The sequence below is a fragment of the Lycorma delicatula genome, chromosome 1, assembly GCF_047948215.1.
Source record: "Lycorma delicatula isolate Av1 chromosome 1, ASM4794821v1, whole genome shotgun sequence".
In the NCBI taxonomy this organism is placed as follows: Eukaryota; Metazoa; Arthropoda; class Insecta; order Hemiptera; family Fulgoridae; genus Lycorma; species Lycorma delicatula.
In genome coordinates this window covers 223,498,387-223,519,268 of record NC_134455.1, presented here as the reverse complement: position 1 = coordinate 223,519,268, position 20,882 = coordinate 223,498,387, and the positions used below count along the sequence as shown (strand labels likewise).

Below are 20,882 nucleotides of genomic sequence, written 5' to 3'. Positions count from 1 at the left end.
ATCTTTAATACTCTGATTAATTTTATACCATCCTAAAAATAAAGCCCTTTTTTTACTAATATTCTATTGTCAAAGTTGTGATTGAAAATTAAATATCTCTCAGAACTATTAAACTTCTTACTTCCTGCCTCTTTTTCTTTCTGTTCACACTTGTTAATTTATTAGATGCAAGTTTGTTAACAGGATGAGAAAAAGGGAGAGAAGCGAGAAAATTAAGAGACAAACTGCACATCAAAACTGTAAACTTTAAGAAACATATCAAAACTGTGTTCCAGTAGATAATCAGCTAAACTATATAAGAAGGTGGGGTAGTCATGATCTCATAGGGAAGCAATTTCTGTTTTGGCTTTGAAAAATGGAAAGAATGTTATTACTCTATGAGATAAACAAGCTTTATGTCTGATAGTCTGTTGATGTCAGCTGAGATTTTTGTGTGTTATGTTAAGAAAATGAAAAATTTTCAAAAATTAATTGCAAAACACTTTTATTATAAAAGGAATTGTAGTACACTTATTAATATTGTCGGGTCGTGCGCGGTGTTGGTTCTGCGCGGCTCGATCAGTATATTGAGAGGTTGTTGACAATTTATAATGTTTATCTAATTATAGTTATTGATTTAAAATGTTCAAATTACAACTAAGCAAATTAATAATAACAATGGTGATAAATATAATAATAATAATTTTTTTTTTTTTTTGGAGGGGGGTGGGAGGTGGAAATGCATTTACGCACGGAGTGTCCGGCTCCCGCTGATGGTATTATCCAATCACTATCAGCAGACTACCGACTAAAACCACATTACTTCCGGTCGAGTCCTCCTATACTAGCCTGATTTTCAGAACTATCCAGGTCAACTTTTTTGGCCCTGAGAATGTTACCGACGAATCGGGGGTTACAATTTCCCAGCTGCTCAGGTCACGCAGCATCATCGCAATCACGTTGTGGGGACTCAGTGCTCCGATATCCGCCTCTAGTGTCCCTCGATCTGCCGCCCACCGAGCACATTTGAAAAAGGTGTGCTCAACGTTGTCCCGTACACCGGGGCAATACAGGCAGTAGGGGGACGGCGCTTTCTCTATGACATGGAGGTAAGCGAGTTAGTACCCGTGACCCGTTAAAATTGGGTCATGTAGTACTCCACCTCTCCATGCCGTCCACGGTCTGACCAGAGGGATAAGCCTTGCGGTCCATCGTCCTCTGGTCTCGTGGTCCCAGGTCTCTTGCCATGCGAGGAACATGCGAGTGCGTTCCTTGTCGGCAATGGTCACCCGGTCTTCGCCTGCCCGCCGCCTCCTGTAGATCATCTGGCGCTCTCTTGCTAAAGTAGCAATGGGTATGACGCCGGCGACCACAAGTACTGCAGGCTCGGAGACCGTCCGGTACGCGGAAGCGACTCGCAAGGCTGCGGTGCGTTGCACCTGCGCGAGCCGCTTCCGGTTTCTTGCAACTCTTAATACCTGGGCCCATACCTCTGACCTGTATAACAGGATGGAATGCACCGTGGACGTCAGCAATCGCCGTCTGCTGGCCTTCGGTCCGCCGACATTCGCCATAAGCCGGATGAGAGCAGTTACGGCTCTCGCAGCTTTGTCGGCGACTCTGCGAAGCTGATCAGCAAAGCTGAGTTTCCGGTCAATCATCATATCGAGGTACTTTGCGGCCGGCTTGGTCTCGACAATCTCTACCCCGACCCTGAGGGTCGGGGTACGCTTCTTCGTGAGAACTACGATCTCCGTTTTGACGAGGGCTAGAGAAAATCCATGGTTGTCCAGCCAGGCACCGACTCTGTGCATAGCTCGACTGAGCCTCAGTTGGGCGCGCTCCACGTCGCGGTCCGCGACAACTAGCGTAACGTCGTCAGCGTACCCAACCAAGACAGATTATTCAGGCATCTCCAGCCTCCGCAAGCCATCGTAGACGTTGCAAAGGTCGTTCCAAAGGTCGGGGCCGAGAATTGACCCCTGCGCCGCCCCTGACGTGATCGTAGTCCTACGCCAGCCTGCCGCAGTCTCGTAAATGAGACCGCGGTTCCTCAGGTATGCGTCCCCCATTCTGAGGAGGTATTGAGGCACATGGAATGAATGCTCCAGGGCCCGAATCATATCGCTCCACCGTGCGGAGTTGAAAGCGTTTTTAACGTCCAACGTAACGAGAAGAACCACACGTCGCGAAAAATGATTGAGGTCCTCTGCTCGCCGCACTGCCTCAACAATCTCCTGAATTGCGTCTATGGTCGACTGACCCTGCCGGAAACCGTACTGGTTAGGTGACAGGCCACCTGCCTGATTCGTCGCCGCAACCAGTCTTTTCTTTAACAGCTTCTCCAATACCTTCCCAGCTGTGTCAAGCATACACAATAGCGGTAGGAGGACGGTGACTCTGGGGTTTAATAGTCGGGACAATAATAGACAATAATAGTCGGGATAATAGAGGTAAACGATATTTACTGACATGAAATATAATGAAAACAGTAAGCATGACATAAAAACAGACAAAAACTCATAACGTTATCAAAAAGGATAACAATCAAAATTAATCATGTAAATAACAACACATCAAATAGTGATAGTAATGTCAATAGTAAGTAATAAATACAGATTACACATAAGAGAGTTTAAAATACATAATCGTTCGCAATTTATTCCAGGTATATAAACAGAAAACTAGTATTCAGACCCATTAACAAAGAAACGCTAGTTTTAATCCTTTTTAACCACTAGTCTTACATTAACACACAATCTTATAAAATTCACTTGCATTTCCGTTTTGTTGTGTATCTTAACAGCTTATGAATGAAGTCTACTGCATTATTTATTTCATTTATGCACTTATAATTTTATTGTAACTCACCGATAGTACTTTCTTGGTTACTGAATTACTCGTGCCATCACCTTAATCGTATCAAAATGGATACTCTCCTCGCAGATTCACACCTGTGATTCTCCATGCTGGACCGTCATCATACATCTCGCTAGACTGGTTCGCAGAACTCTCTGCTGAACTCACATAACTTGCAGCCTCTTCTCACTGAACTGCCTTTGCGGGACCGACGTCGTAACGCCTCGGAGACTAGTTCGCGGATTTCCGCAGAAATGCTTTTTAGCTGCTCTGACTGGGCTATTTATACTGTTAGCCTCTCTACCTGTAGGATCGGGTGCAAATAGAATTGGATCGACCCAAGGATCGAGAAGAGTGGACCGAGGCTTTGTTCCCATAAATTCCAAGCCTGGTCTCTTCTCTCCTTACAATAGGTGTTCATTGTGTGTTAAGGGGTACTATAACAAAAGACAATTGTAAAACAGACCTATTCTTTACAAACAGGGTTCTCCTTGTTCCTTTCTGGATTTTCCAATTAATTACATTTTCCATTGCTTTTGTAATGATTTTTAAGAATCAGTTATCCAGGCCCGCTGTTCCAATCTTGTTACAATATAATACTATAACTATAAAAATACTATATATTAATACTGTAGTGGGTGTGTGTGTGTGTGTGTGTGTTTTCATAAACTAGTAGTCAACTTTTTATTGTAGTAATCTTTCCAAATGTAGTTGATTTTTAAAAATGTAAAATTCCTTAAATTTGTTAATATTCATTGTCATGAAAACAAATTAATATTCTATTGAATTTTATTCACTAAAGGAATAAATTGTGTAACATGTATTTTTTTTTTGTTATATATTTATTAGAGCATATATTGTAGCAGGTAAAACATATATAGTTATACAACATTTCTTACCAGAATTCTTAACAAGCCATCTTATGTGTTTTTTATATTTTGTTGCAAAATTACAACATGGTAGATTCTCATCTTTATAATAAACAGATATATGCTTCCAAAGTAACAAAGTCCTTTTTGAATTATTCTACATAGAGTAAGTGGATGTATGTTACCACACAAACGCGTGCGCGCACACATCTACTTATCTGCTTATGTAGTAATGATTATTACTACAAGAAGCTGAAAGTTCATGATTTTAAGATCTTTTTCTTCACAATCATAATTTTTCATATTTTTTAAATGAAACTTATTACATATTTACATTTACAGATTTACATATTTTTTCTTTCATAAAACTTATCTTTATAAAAAATAACACGAAGAAATTTGATGTTTGTTATCTAAGCATTAAGCTTTGGGCATAAATAAAATTAAGATATTTTTAGCAGGTGTCTTTGCATCTTAATTAAAAGAAAAATATATTCAAAATTATTTTGTTGCAGAAAATTGAAACTTTGTTCTGTAAGCTTTTCTTAATTAAAGAAATGATATAATACACTGCATAAAAAGATGGTTTGTGATATTTTAGAATAAAACTTACTATGTTTTTGTAATAATATAAATAAACTTAATGTGGCTGTCTTTTGTGGCTTGGAACTCATTTATCCCTACATCTCTTGCATAATTATCTATCTATATTTAATTTAAATAATTTTTTTTTTTTTTTTTTTTTACAGGGTCCAGAGTTAGGAACTGCTTACCCTGGAAGCTGTGACATTTCCTTTTTAACAGAGGCTAATAATATATGTCATGATAATGCCCAGTGCAGATTTGCTGCTAGACGAATGTTAGCTGGAATGCGTGCTCTCAAAGGAGATCCTTCTCCAGCAGGTTGTGACTGGGGAAATAACCCTTGTCTTGCTCGCTTCCTTGCTCTTGCCACTGATCGATAAAAAAAGAAGTGGTTAACGACTGCATAAAAAGATAATAATATTTGTATCATCTAGTGTATGTCAACATTCTGGCATACACACTGTAGATTTATTGTTTGAATGTACACATTCCTGGATAAATAGATACTTGTGTTTATTATTTGGTGCTGTTTATATTAGTGTCTCAGTATGTATACATATACTGACAGCAAGATAAATATTAACAGTAATAATTTCATTAGTTCATTACATAATATCAATTTTTATTACCCACATATTATTATAATGTTTCTCATAAATGTCATGTAAGTGTAATTTATGAAGGTCCAGTTCTAATTTTAGATAAAAAATATATTTTCTTAAAAAAATAAGTATAAATAGACAAAGAATGCATCACAAATTCACATAGATGTTCATATAAGTTATCTTATATATCTCATTTTGTAAATTAATGACTAATAAAATTATTTACAACACATTCTGCCCATTCTTTTTAAAGATCTTTATAAGTTTCATTAAAGCAAATTAGGTATTTAATAATACCATTTCTAATGTATAAGATTTTTTTTCTCCTTAAAATAAAGGAAATCATATTCCATTTTCATTATTTTTGAAGCAAGAGAACTTTTGTTGTAAATTATGTAGTTGAAATTAATGACTGTAATCAATATTCAACTGTAAGCACCAAAAGAAATTAATTTAGGATTGTTAATTATATTATGGCCTACAACTGAATTAACTTAGTTAATGTACGTATCATTATGTGATAGTTGATAGTGTCTGCTATGAGGTAGTAATATTTATATATATAAATTTAGTTTTAATTTATATATATTTTATTATAACAATTGAGTCATTTATGGAAGGATTCTCAGATTATTGGTACCTTAAAAGGCCTAACATTATAACAGGCCTATTCAGTTTTAACTTTCAAACTTACTAATTTAAGCTACTTTTATTTAAGATACAGTTTTAAATACAAGAGAATAATCCATTTCTGAAATAATTTGGCATTTCTGTCCACTAATTCTGCAAACTATATAAAAAATTACTGTAGAGAGTACTTACATCAAATGCATTACCTTGAATGATGTTATAACATGAAAGGCTATCAATATTAGCTTTTGCTGATACGACAAAACTAATTTGGATAAATAAATGAAAATATTGTGGATTAATGAAAATGAACTGATACCACATAATTAAGATATTTCCTCGATTGAATTTTATTTTTTGAATTACAAAGGTAAATTTGTTTATAAATTATACACATAGCTCACTGAAAGTAATTCAAATTTGTGTTATCGGTAAAAATATAATGGAGCTTGTGATAAATAATTTAAGTAAATTATCTTAATTAGAATATTAATATATTCTAATATACTATTTTATAGATTTAAACTAAACTGTAATACAGCACTATTGAAGTAAAGAAATAAATGACGATGCTTATAAGTATGTTCAAAACGTTATTTATCTCTCAATTACATAAGTAAAAATATACATTCATCCATTTTGTACCTGTATTCTATTGTATTAAACTAACTTTTTAAAACCACTAAAGTACATAACTAAAACCTCTAAAATAGTCTAAAATAATAAAACTGATGCATTCCTTCATAATATTGTTCAACAGTTTACTGTTGAACATTTACTTTTTTATAATAGAAAGTGCAGGCAGCATTTATTTGTAAATGCCATTATTAAGGTGATATTTAAAAAAAAAATCTAATTATAAATTTCCTCTTTTATGGATATTATTGTAATTGTTTATATGCAAATTTAAATCAGAGATTTATTTTAAAGATAGAAAATTATTATTATATGACAAGAGAGAAACTATTGGTAAGATTACTTTGAATGTTCGCAATAAATCTTTTACAAAGGATATCTATGATTTTTTTAATAAACAAATATAATATATACATTTTTTAAATGCTTAAGTTTTTGATATATTCATAATCAAACTTATAAGTTTGATAACTTTTATTAAGAGTAATTAATTGAAAGAACATTAAAAATTATTGTAATAAAAACATTAAAACTGATTCTCCTTTTTTATTAAAGCTGATTGTCTGAAAATATAAATAGTTCAAAAAGAATAATGCCTCAAGATATAGAACATTTTATTTTATTGTTATGATTAGTAATAAAAATATTATGAAAAATTATTTTATTATGAGTTGTGTAATTTTCATATAAATATTTTGTTATAGTTTCCTGCTTTTAATATTTTATATATGTTGAACATTTAAATATTTGCTTTCATACATCATAAGTGATGGTGATGCTGATAATAATTGTAAAATGTTGATAAAAATATTATTTTATTCAAATAAAATTAATTAATTGTATATTATTTCAGTGTATCATTAATTTCTTTTAGTTTTTTTTATCATCACTTACTTACTGTTCTCTGTGAACTTCTCAACTGCTTTCAGTTTTGCATTAGTTTTTTCTTCTGGTTTATATTATGTGTTCTCAGTTGCCTCATTTATCTTTGTCGGTTTATTTTCCTGTTTATTTTTGTTTTCTTATCTTTGTCTTCTCTTATAAATTTTGCCTGTTTATTTTTTCACCGTCAGATTAATAAACATTGGCTGCTTTAAGATATGGTTCATCAGTCAAAATTTTATTTTTAATGGTTTCTGACACAGACATCTCTCTCTCCAGTAATTCAAGGTAATATGTTGGAACTTCAGTTTAAACTTTCTCAATCCATCTAATTTTCAATGATCTTCTTGATCAATCCTTTTCTTTTCTGTTTTCCAATTATCTTTCTTCGGCTATAACAGTATGATCTCTATAGAAATATTTTTTCTTAATTCCTAAATCTGAATTTTATACTAGCATAATGTCTATAGCAAAAAAGCTCTCATTCCTTGACACCATCCTACATTGTTCATTCTTTGAAATTTGATTGTTTTAGTAATAAAATTCAGTCTTAGGGGTTTTATTTCTCATATGTTGGAATTTGTCATTACTGAAAGTAACTAAACCACTAAACCACTAAAAACTTGAAAACATACTGTGAAAAAAAACTATAGATAAATACTCTGGATATTTGCATAAAACCAACTAAGTCAATGGACTTCCAAGAAACTTAATCACATTGTACTGCAATAAAGTTTTGTTTGCTGAACAATGGTAGTCACCATGCAAACAACACCAGTGTGTTACAGACAAAAAGTATCCAATAAACAAAGGTAAGTTTATAACTGATTACAGTCATACAAATAAAAAAATTAAAAAAAACTTGGTACAGAAACATAAGTAAATGGTTTTCATCTTTTTTTAAATGCTGAATTTGAAAATTAAATCAATTTTGCTCTATCACAGTCAGAATTTTTGTTATTATTCTCCAAAATAGTAATGTTGAATGTTAATTTTGGGATCCCACATTTTATGAAATGTAGTCACACAATCCACAATCTCACTAAAGTAAGCTTATAGATACTTAAAATAATTACAAAATTAAGAACTATAATAGTAACTGTAATTAAAATGTATCTTTGTGTATCTTTATAAACTGGATTCCATCTGAGCAAAGAAATTTCCGTTTCCTTCTGTTTGCTGTGTATTCCTCACCAGGAGCATTTGTCACTCATCACAAATTTTCCTATCTATGTTGATAACATTGCTCCCTTTGTAATATTTCTTGGTGAAATCCGTTTCCCTGGTTACCACTCACCAAATCTAAATTTGGTGAAAAAATGTTGAGATGGGAAGGTAAAAAAAGTCCTCAATAACTTCTGACTACCTAAATTTTTGTAATTATCAAGTTTCTATGAAAAAATATCATTTTCTGCCTTTTTATTTCCAAAAGGTTTTATTGGGATTGTAGAGGCAAATATTGTCAAAATTAAAAATATTCTCTTTTTTTGTCTTGAGTCATTTGACTGGTTTGATGCAGCTCTCCAAGATTCCCTATCTAGTGCTAGTCGTTTCATTTCAGTATACCCCATACATTCTACAATCCTAACAATTTGTTTTACATATTCCAAACGTTGCCTGCCTGTACATTTTTTCCATCAGCCTGTCCCTCCAATATTAAAGCAACTATTCCAGGATGCCTTAATATGCCTTCTGTGTGCCTGAAGCGATTGATAGATTACAGAAACTGGTGTCTAATATTTACGAAAAAGGGGAAGTTCCATCAGACTTCAAGAAGAGTGTTATAGTCATAATACCAAAGAAAGCAGGAGCAGATAAATGTGAAGAATGGAGAACAAATTAGCTTAACTACCCATGAATCAAAAATCTTAACTAGAATTCTGTACAGAAGAATTGAGAGGATTGCTGTATGAATTCCTGAATGCTCGTCTATTCTTAATATGTGTGCCTTAGTCTGTCTCTTCTTTTAACTATATTTTTCCAAATGCTTCTTTCTTCATCGATTTGCCGCAACACCTCTTCATTTGTCACTTTATCCACCCATCTGATTCTAATGTTTTTTCTCAGGTATTCTGATCGTCCAAGTTTCACTTTCATATGAAGCTACGCTCCAAACATATACTTTCAGAAATGTTTTTCTGATATTTAAATTAATTTTTGATGTAAACAAATTATATTTCTGACTGAAGGGTCATTTTGCCTGTGCTATTCGGCATTTTATATCGCTCCTGCTTTGTCCATCTTTAGTAATTTTACTTCCCAAATAAAAACCTTTTTCTGCGTTCATAATATTTTCTCTTCCTATTTTTACATTCAATGGTCCATCTTTGTTATTTCTACTACATTTCATTACTTTCATATAGTTCTTGTTTATTTTCATGTAGTAGTTCTTGTGTAGGACTTCATTCATGCCGTTCATTGTTCCTTCTAATTCTTTTTTTACTCTCAGCTATAATTACTATATCATCAGCAAATCGTAGCATCTTTATCTTTTCACCTTGTACTGTTACTCCAGATCTAAATTTTTCTTTAACATCATTAACTGCTAGTTCTATGTAAAGATTAAAAAGTAATGAGGGTAGGGAATATCCTTGTCAAACTCCATTTCTTATTACGGCTTCTTTCTTATGTTCTTCAATTATTACTGTTGCTGTTTGGTTCCTGTAAATGTTAGCAATTGTTCTTCTATATCTGTATTTGAACCCTAATTTTTTTAATTTTTTTCAAAACTTTTTTTTGAACATTTTATTCCAGTTGACGTTAGCGAATGCATTTTCTAGGTCTATAAATGCTAAGTATGTTGGTTTGTTTTTCTTTAATCTTCCTTCTACTACTAATCTGAGGCCTAAAATTGCTTCCCTTGTCCCTATACTTTTCCTGAAACCAAATTGGTCTTCTCCTAACACTTCTTCCACTCTTCTTTCAATTCTTCTGTACAGAATTCTAGTTAAGATTTTTGATGCATGGCTAGTTAAGCTAATTGTTCTGTATTCTTCACATTTATCTGCTCCTATTTTCTTTGGTATCATGACTACACTCTGAACACATGAACACTCTTCTTGAAGTCTGATGGAACTTCCCCTTTTTCGTAAATATTACATACCAATTTGTATAATATCTCAGTCGCTTCCTCTTCTGCACTGTGCAGTAATTCTACAGGTATTCCATCTATTCCAGGAGCCTTTCTGCCATTCAAATCTTTTAATGTTCTCTTAAATTCAGATCTCAGTATTGTTTCTCTCCTTTCATCCTCTTCTTCCTCTATAACACCATTTTCTAATTCATTTCCTCCATATAACTCTTCAATATATTCCACCCATCTATCGACTTTGCCTTTCATGCTATAAATTGGTGTGCCATCTTTGTTTAACACATTATTAGATTTTAATTTATGTATGCCAAAATTTTCCTTAACTTTCCTGTATGCTTGTCTATTTTACCAATGTTCATTTCTCTTTCCACTTCTAAACACTTTTCTTTAATCCACACTTCTTTTGCTAGTTTGCATTTCCTGTTTATAGTACATCTTAATTGTTGATAGTTCCTTTTACTTTCTTCATCACTAGCATTCTTATATTTTCTACGCTCATCCATCAGCTGCAATATATCATCTGAAATCCAAGGTTTTCTACCAGTTCTCTTTGTTCCGCCTAAGTTCACTTCTGCTGATTTAAGAATTTCCTTTTTAACATTCTCCCATTCTTCTTCTACATTTTCTACTTTATCTTTTTTACTCAGACCTCTTGCGATGTCCTCTCAAAAATCTTCTTCACCGCCTCTTCCTCAAGCTTCTCTAAATTCCACCAATTCATCTGACACCCTTTAAACTCCAATCTGCATTTTATTATCACTAAATTATGGTCGCTATCAATGTCTGCTCCAGAGTAAGCTTTGCAGTTGACGAGTTGATTTCTAAATCTTTGCTTAACCACAATGTAATCTATCTGATACTTGCAGTATCACCTGGCTTTTTCCATGTGTATATTCTTCTGTTATGATTTTTAAACTGGGTGTTGGCAATTACTAAATTATACTTCATGCAAAACTCAATAAGTCAGTCCCTTCTTTCATTCCTTTTGCCCAGTCCATATTCACCCACAATATTTCCTTCTTTGCTTCTTCCAGTGCTTGCATTCCAATCTCCAACTATTATTAAATTTTCATCCCCTTTTATGTGTTTAATTGCTTTGTCAATTTGTTAATTTCTTTGTATACACACTACCTCATCATCATCATGGGCATTTGTAGGCATATAGACGTTAACAATTGTTGTTGGTTTAGGTTTTGATTTTATCCTTTTACAGTGATTCTGTTACTATGCATTTTGAAATACTCTACTCTCTTCCATATCTTCTTGTTCATTGTGAAACCTATTCCTGCCTGCCCATTATTTGAAACTGAGTTAATTATTCTAAAATCACCTGACCAAAAGTCGTTTTCCTCTTCCCATCAAACCTCACTAATTCCTATTACATTTACATTTATCCTATCCATTTCCCTCTTTAAATTTTCTAACCTACCAACCTTTTTTAGACTTCTAACATTCCATGCTCTGACTCATACAATTTATTTTTTAATTTCTGGTGACCCCTTCCTTAGCAGTCCCTACATGGAGATCCAAATGGGGGACTAGTTTACCTTCGGAATATTTTACCAAGGAAGGCACCTCCATCTTTGTTATATGAAAATGAAGAGAGCTACATTTTCTTGGAAAAAAATCAGCTGCAGTTTTCCATTGCTTTCAGCTGCACAGCACTCAGAGGATTTAGTGATTTTGATATGGCCGTTTAAGTCGTCCTGACCTACGCCCTTAACAACTACTGAAAGAGCTGCTGCCCTCTTTCACGAATCATTCAGTCTGGCTCTCAACAGATACCTCTTCGATATGGTTGCACCTTTGGTCCAAATACTCTGTATCACTGAGCACTCAAGCCCCCTCACCATTGACAAGGTCTCATGATTTATAGAGGGAGAAATATTCTCATAAAAAAATTATATTAATATATTTTAATGTAGTGAAAAACCTACCAAAATATTAAAAATCAGATAAAGCAGACAACCTAACATCAAGTATCTATACCTTTTTATTATTTCATTCTTGGATTTAAGAGTAAATATTCTGAAAAATATGTAAGTTGATGTTATCAGTTTTATAAGTTGAAAAATGTATTCAACTAATTTTTAAGTATCTACTCCTATTTAATTTTTTTATACTGGTAAATTAGAGCAGAATATCTCTACTTCAGGAAAAACAGAATTAGTTATATATATTTTAATGTAATAAAAGCTTATGAACAAAGTAGATATCTGGAATAATACTCTACAGGGAGTATATATCTATCCTTTTTATACTTTGCTGTACTAGTAGATTAAAGTATTTATAAGTTGATACATTGGAATATTTAATCAGTAAAAATTAAAAAAAAACGTTTATTTCCAGATACTAAATAATAGGTTAATAGATATGTAGCACATTAGACAACCAGACTCTATCTACTCCTTGTTCATTGATCATACTAGTAGATGAGAATAAATATTTTTATATCTAAATTATTTTTGTTTGGATTAGTCAATCTAGGAATAAAATAATATAATTATAAATAAATAACTATAAATAATTATATAATAATGTATTAAACGTTAACCAGAATAACAGAAATATGGATAGATTGATCACCTGAATATATATTTATGATTATGTGTAATTATTTTTATATACTCCAACACACAATTCAAATCCGATTATAAAGAGTGCTTCAATAATGTTGTTAAAGAATTAAAAATTTAGGACTTAATTTAAATTCATATCATTTATACAAGTTAGTTGTAACTTTTTTTCAGTGACTGATAGCTTAATAACTTGGTAATTTATTTTATTTACTGTTAACAACAGATCATATTTTTCTCAATTTACACTGTTTCACTACATTACCGAATAATGTAGAGATAATTTCAATAGTAATGTTGTACAATCCAAACGTAGGCAATTCATTCGATGACGGGGGGGGGGGAGATAATAAGCTTAATTTTTTCGTTATTTTCGTCAGTTGTCTTTTTGCTTGATATCTTCAGACTGGATTAACCGATTTTTTTAATTTTGTTCGATGACCTCTAAATATAGATCATTTGCGCAATTTTTTTTTTCGTAAAAATAAATAGGATAAAGGACAAAATAAAAAAAAAGGATTAATGAAAAATAATAAAGGACCAATTTCAGAAAAACCTATTCTGGAGCCTACTCTTTTATTTTTTATATCTGTAATATTTAAAATTGGTCCTCAATTTAGGTATTCTTTTGTCTTGACCAATGACAGGGAGTCATTCGTTAAGAGGGTGAGAAGATAATGTCACCATGAGTTCCGTAACTTAAAATTTTACTCAAGTTGTTGAATAATTGTTTTGCATAATTCTTATTTACTAGACTTGCTATACTAAATTTTCCTCATAAATAATAATCTTCCCGGTAAAGCAGAAAAGTTATGCACCTTTGCCGGCTTTTTTTCCATTTTTAAAAACTACAATTTCAGACTGAAATATCTATTACTTGAAAAATGGTCGATAACGGGACAGTCGTTAGTTCAAAACGGTCAGATTGGGCACGGTCAACGAATAAAGCTTTCGGCAATTAACGCTTAGTTGTATTTTATATATTTTTGGGGTGTTTTTCCGTTAACGCATAGAGATTAAAAAATAGTCAAAAAGAGTTATTTTCTTTACTTTTTTTATTGCGTTTCAGTAATGAAGTGAAATCGCAAAGGTTAACAGGAAAAAAGAATGCAAGTAAAATAAGGCTACCTGCCTGCTACGTTTTATCATCATAAAAAGCTATTAATCTAACTCATCGGCGACTAGCAGAAACGTGCGAAGTTTGTTCAGATGGATTAAGCTGCGGTAATTAAATTGACAATTCGATTTCTAGCCAGTTGCAGAGAGTCATAGTACTGCAATCAATCTTCATAATAATGTGGTGCATATTATAGACGTAACTTAAGAGTTACGTCTTTATAACTAAAGGAAATCGTTGAATTCTAATGAGACATTTCCAAAGAAATACCTAGCAAGAAAATAAAGTAAATAATATTAATGTATAAAGCTCATCGCACTAGACGAAATCTAGTTCGAAACCTTGAAATAAACAAATGCTGAAATAAGAACTGGTTTTATTTTTTCCTTATCTCATTTTTTTAAAACGAATTACAGAATACGAATATCAAAGTCAATAAATTCATACATACTTTTTAACCTTTATTTACTTATATGAGAACTGATAAAGTTATAAACCTATTTATCTGAAGTATTTGACGAACGATAAAAACTGTCAAGTATCCATATAAAAGTTGAAGTTAATTTGACAAGTGTTTTGTGTAACACAGCGTATGATAAAATTATGTGTGGTGCAAGACTGTAAATTAGTGGTAAAATTACTGTAACCTGTATTATGTAGGTAAACAAATAATACCTGAGGATTTATTTTTGTTAGTAATTATGGAAAATACTTCTTTTACAAACGGTGTAACTGTTTTGGACACTGTACCATCGCAACATAACGTACCGACATATATAACAGACTCTGTTTCTTCTCAAGATATAAATAATGGTAAATAATAAAAATTATTGATTATATCGCTTGCAATTATGCATTTCTTTATAACATTTGCAAAGACGGGGTACAAAAACTTATTTTCTTAAAAAAAAATCTATAATTTCTTTTTCACTTTCACAATCATCGTGCAGTTTCATAATTGCTACATGATAATTACTAAAGTAATTAGTAAAATATTATGATACTATTCAATTTGAATTAAAGGTTTATTATTTTTTCCGATTGCACATTTTAATCATCATTTTTTGTAATATAGATAACTGGGTGGTCGATATGCATGATAGTACAATTAAAAGAGGTTTAACCGGTTTTTTAATTTTTTGTGTACAGAATATTAAATCTTCTACTGTTCCACTGATCTCAAATATGTAATGTCTCTGCTTTTGGGTTCATCCACAAGCTTTTGGGTTCAAATTCTGGTCAGGCTTTGGCATATATCCTACGCTAAAACTCATCTTTGATTTAGAACTTTAAGCGGTCACCAGACAGTTACTTCTGGAGAAAAGAAATAAATATTACTTTTTACACTAACTGTAAACTTAAATGTTGATGTTGCTGTTAGTATTTTTTTATTTTTTTATTCTTCCTCGCGTGATTGCGATCTTAATCTGACTAACGGCTATGCCAAGTCAGTACAAATAATAGATTCTATATTAAAGAAAAGTCAGATAATTTTGCATGTTTTGAGCATGACTGATTTTCTCTGTTAAGTCAGACTCTGTGGCGCGAGTGGTAGCGTCTTGGCTTTTCATCCGGAGGTCGTGGGTTCGAATCCCGGTAAGCATAGAATTTTTCATACGCTACAAAATTCCATTTTCATATCCCACGCACAAGCTGCAAGCTTATGTGATGATATCATCAAGAAAAAAAAAATGTATATTTAGGTCTAACTGTACTAGATGAGGTGTGAATATGTGATGAGGGGGATGTGGATGACTTTTTACACTAATCCAGAGCCTTGTTATTTCTACCTAATATTGATTAGGTAGGTGATTTTTTTCTTTTTTGAATTGGAAGATGATGTCTGGTCTACTGGTGACGAATGTTTTATCCGTATGAATGTCAAATCCCAGTGTAGTTTGTATTTAGTATTTTCGAGTATGAATGTTGTGTGCTTTGCCTGTAGGGATCTGTGTTTTTGATGAGTTTGTTTGTTGTGGCTAGTGTTTGGTATACTTTAGCTGCTACGTTATGTCTGGCTGTGTATTTGTTTCTGGCTAGAGCTCTGGATCCATCTGTGATGTGTTCCACCATTTCCTTTTGTTGATGGCATCTCCTGCATATGTCATTTGTGACAGATAGTTCACCAATTATATAATTTTTGTAATTTCAGGTTGCTATTACTTTGTCTTGGACGGCAAGTAGAAAACCCTTTGTTTCAGGAAAGAGCTGAGTGTCCTGTAACCAGGTGTATGACTGCTTTTCGTTGATGTAATCTTGAGTGGCAAGGTATCTGTGTTTTCAGCGGAGTGTTTTATTATTATTATTATTTGGATAAATAAGAAACAAAAAAATACTTAATGTTTTAACCCTTTTTAGATTTGGAAATGGCTACTTATTCGGAGAGAACTATTGTTAGCGTGCAACCTCAAAGAGATGGTGAGTGGAAATATTTTATTTTAAAAATAGTTTTGTGGAATTATTTTTTTTATTGATATTTATACCATACAAAAAACAGTTAAAACAGCCTTGTGGCAGTTCATCACAAGGGTGAGTGGGATTAGATTTACAGTGTAATATCGATGCGTTATTAATTTTTTAAGTACTTCTGGTGGTGATTTAATTAATGAAAATCATCAGATAATTCACTTTCCCTTCGTGATGATGAAATACACTTATTAAGTTATCAAAGAATGATATTGAAGCTATTGCATTATTTTAACTACCAGAAGAAAAACAGTGGTATAAATATGCTTAAAATATCCATTCAATGTCACATAAATTAAAAATTTTGACGTGCATTATCAATTTTTGCAGCTGAGGCTCTTTTAATTTTAAGACTAAGTAAAAATTATGTCTAACCGAAAAATTATTTTTGCTATTTTAAAACCTTCTTTGCTACCTTATAAAATTAAAAAAACCAGAACTGCTAATGTATTTCATAATATTAAGAAAACAAAATTTTGTTATAATAATTAATTAGATTTTTATCTATTAAAAAGTGGATTTAAAAAGAAAATATATATCAACCAATTGAAAATAAATAAAATATTTAACAAAAAATTATTTTATATATGCAAGTTGTATATAACACATCAATATCACAAAAGTCTTCATATCATCATCAGTAAATAAAGGGAATATTTTAATTAGCTCATTAATAAATTACATACACATCACATCAGCAACAGACATTGTGTTGCTTCACTGTTAACTAAAGTAACTGCTCCGGTATTTGCCTAGAAAAATGAAGGAAAACTGTGGCCAAAACTTGTTAAGTTCAGAAATATATTACAGGAACGCTTTGACTTTCATCAGTGTATTTGTTTCTCAGTAATAAGTTTTTTAAAATTGAAATTCATAAGCTGAAAGTGTGAAGATTTTAGTGAAATTTCTTCTTGTAGGCTACATTTAATCTGAAATTCCCTGAGAATTAAATTTAATATTTTTTTGTTTAAAAATTTAAAATGATGGCCATGAAATTCTGTTCAGCACACACACACACACAAACACACACACACACACACACACACACACCTACATACAACTTATGAGTGAGGGGACATAGATTTGCCCAAAATTCAAATTTTTTCATGATAGTTTATAATGTTTATAAGATGACAGTGAGATTATACACAGTTGTACTATTAATGCACTTTTTCATTAAAGCTAAGATGAATATTCATAAAAAAAATAATTTATTTTTCAGCAATCAAAGAAAAGATAATTGATTTTTTGAAGCATTTTAATAAATTAGAAAAAAATATATATTTCATTTCATTTACTTTATAAAAGTAGCTGTTAACTCATTTTTCTTTCAAAATTATTTTCACTTGTCCTTTTTACATAATAATAAAAAGATTCCTTATTGTTTAGCTAGGACTATTGCAAATAATGAAAAAAAAATCAATGAAAAACTGAAACTTGCAGAGGATATCTCAGAATCTCAGAGATGGTTACAAATATTTAAGAAAGTAAATCTTAATCAGTGTATAACTGAAGTCTTGTGATTGATTCCCAGCAAGAGTCTGAATTTGAATGGTAAGAGACAGTACCTACCTTTTAACCTCTCTCCATTAACAAATGAGAATCTTCTGTGACAGCATAGTGATGTCTTTGGTGGTGGTGGTGGTGGTATCTTTGTAGTGGCGTTCTTCCATTTAGAGCAGTGATTCTCAACCTTTTTAGCTCCATGCCCTCAAAAAGGAAAAAAAATTATAATGAGTATTTCATGATCCCCCCAACCCTAACCCAATGAAATCTAGTTAAAATTGTTTAGGTATGTTGACAGCGATGGAAATGCACATGCATGTATGAAGTGTACAAATATAAGCAATTTACAAGTTCCAACTTGATGTGCAAGTGCTCCTTGTCATTTGGTCCGCTTGTATAATATTTGCTATGATAGTGTCATGTTCGAACATTCATATGATACATCTGTTATATGATATGTTGTTTCAAATGTGAAACATGCATTTGGTGCCTTTATTTAAACTTTTAAAGGTGTAGTTTCACTGAAAATAATAATTGAGGTTTCGGGTTTTTATTGTACAGTCAACTAGTGTAACTGTTATTTTTTTCAAATAGATTCTTATGCAAAATGGATAAATTTATGAAAAATGAAGTGAGCCATCTACATCCAGTGAATCAACTGGTAAAAACACAAGATTGTACAATGTCAGTTATTTAAATTATGGTTTTACCTTATTGGATGAAAAACCACAGTACATGGTTTGCTTTTAAGTCCTCTACAATGAAGGAATGAAGCCATCAAAATTAATTTGACACTTGGAAACTAAACTTGCGGATCATAAAGGCAAACCCTTGGAATTTTTTGAAAGAAAATTTCATACTTTGAGAAATCAAGAAGCTTCAATTTGTAAATCCAGCCATACTGATAAAAGTACACTAGAAGCATCTTATCTCATAGCATTAAGAGTAGCTAAGATATCCAAACCCCATATAACTGCAGAAAACTTCATATTGCCTATTGCAATTACTTTGGTCAGTATTTTAATAGGTGTCGAAGAACTATCTTCTTCTTTCTTTTTCCTGTTAAGCCTCTGGAAATTACCTTTCAGCTAATACTTCAGAGGATGAATAAGGTTGATATGTTTGAGTGTAAATGAAGTCTAGTCTTGCACAGTCTCAATTCAACATTCATGAGATGTGTGGTTAATTGAAACCAAACCACCAAAGAACACCGGTATTCATGATCTAGTATTCAAATCCATGTAAAAATAACTGACTTTACTAGGACTTGTACGCTTGAACTTTCAATTTCCAAATCAGCTGATTTGGAAAGACGCGTTCACCACTAGACCAACCCGGTGGGTTAGATGTCGAAGAACTGAAAAAAATACAACTTTCTAATGACACAGTATCAAGGTGAATTGCTAACATGGCTGCCGATGTTCGCAATCAGGTAATTCAACAAGTGAGTTCTAGTGAATTTTTTGTGTTCAAATTGACCAAAAATCAACAGATGTGGTAAACATTTCTCATTTATTATGTTTTTGTGATATCAATGTGGTAGGGGCAGATCAATCAAAGAAAATATTTTGTTTTGAAAATCAACACCTGGTCATGCAACAAGATAATGTCTTTTTGATGTTTTTTTATGAAGCTACTAAAAACTATAACATAAATTGGACAAAATGTATTGCAGTGTGTAGTGATGGCGATAACGGGAAAGAACAGTGGATTTATGAACAAATTAAAAAATCATCTTATACCAAGGGTGGAATGTCCTTCACAGACATGCTCTTGCCACAAAAAATAATTATTATATTTGTTAAAAACACTATGATACTTTTATTGTACATTTGATATATACTCATAACCTTTACTTATTATTTTATTTTTATTTCAGGAGGTGTTCAAATGCGACATCCTGTGCCTTTTAATAATGGTAAGTCAAGAATAATAAAAATAACACTATATATGTATAAAGATGAAAATATAGATGTTGTTGGCAACAAAAATAATACTGCAAATTTATTTTTTTAATTTACACAATGCAGAATATCAGAAGAATGTAAAAAGTTCAAGATTATGTAATTAATTAAAATCACCTAAAAAAAAATTAATTATAAAAATTACATGAATTTTACAATAGTTCATATTTGATCTCCATGAAGTTGAGGCAGGAACTTGTTACTATGAAAAAAATTCCCATCTTATGCATACTTGTGTGTGCTTTCTACATGTCAATAAAATTTTTCTTTAATTAATTTTCAGTTCTGTTAAATAGCTTCTTAATTCTTCTGTTTAATATTATCTTAGTAATATATATATATATAAACCCTAAAAAAGACATAAATAAATGACTTAGGATGAATACTTCATCCTCATATATTATAATTCTTAAAAAAGACATGGTTGATGCAAGGAGTACTGATGGGCTAAGTGCACTAAAGCATTATATTAATAACAGGATACTTTGAAAAGTGAAGGCAAAAATTCTTCTAAGACTCAAGGCACCTGATGTACCTGTATTCTTGTGGCATTTGTTTGGTTCTTGTATATACAGAATATCCATTGAGAAATGGGCATACTTCAAGAGTGCATTCTTCAGTAAGTATTTTTTTATTAGTAAGAAAAAATTTATTATAAAGATAAATTTGAAAAAAGTTTTTTTTTGTTACGGCTACCAGATATTTCTCCTGTAGTATTACAAATTAAAATATTATGTGGCAATTATATAAGTGCCTGTTACAAGATAAATTTTGTTAATTTAACTGCGATTTGACTTTGAAGAATTTAAAAAATTGGCTTCCAAAAATATATCTCCATTATTATAGGATATTTGTTTATTACCAAAGATCATTTGTTTAATAGAACTCAAAAATTACAAAAATAATTATTGTTTGGACTAAGTAAACTTTGTTAAATTGCCAGTAAATTAAAAAAAAAAAAGCTAACTGTAAGTAGAGAAATTAGTTTTGAGAAAAATTGGTAGAGAAAATTAAAAAAAAATTATATAAACAGGTCATGTTTTGACTTCCACTTACGGATGCCAAATGTTTTCCATAAATTTATATAAACATAAAAAATTACAACATAATTGGGATG

General features: G+C 31.7%; 1 protein-coding gene across 1 annotated transcript in view; it reads left to right on the top strand.

The window, feature by feature from the left end:
* The window catches only part of LOC142317765 (uncharacterized), an 83,211-nt gene that overhangs the window by 34,816 nt on the left and 27,513 nt on the right, over window positions 1-20,882 (top strand). Inside the window, exons 6-9 of the mRNA XM_075354315.1 lie at window positions 4,457-4,669; window positions 14,468-14,642; window positions 16,188-16,247; window positions 19,681-19,719. Coding sequence (XP_075210430.1) covers window positions 4,457-4,669; window positions 14,468-14,642; window positions 16,188-16,247; window positions 19,681-19,719 — 487 coding nt within the window. The remainder of the gene's footprint in view (window positions 1-4,456; window positions 4,670-14,467; window positions 14,643-16,187; window positions 16,248-19,680; window positions 19,720-20,882) is intronic.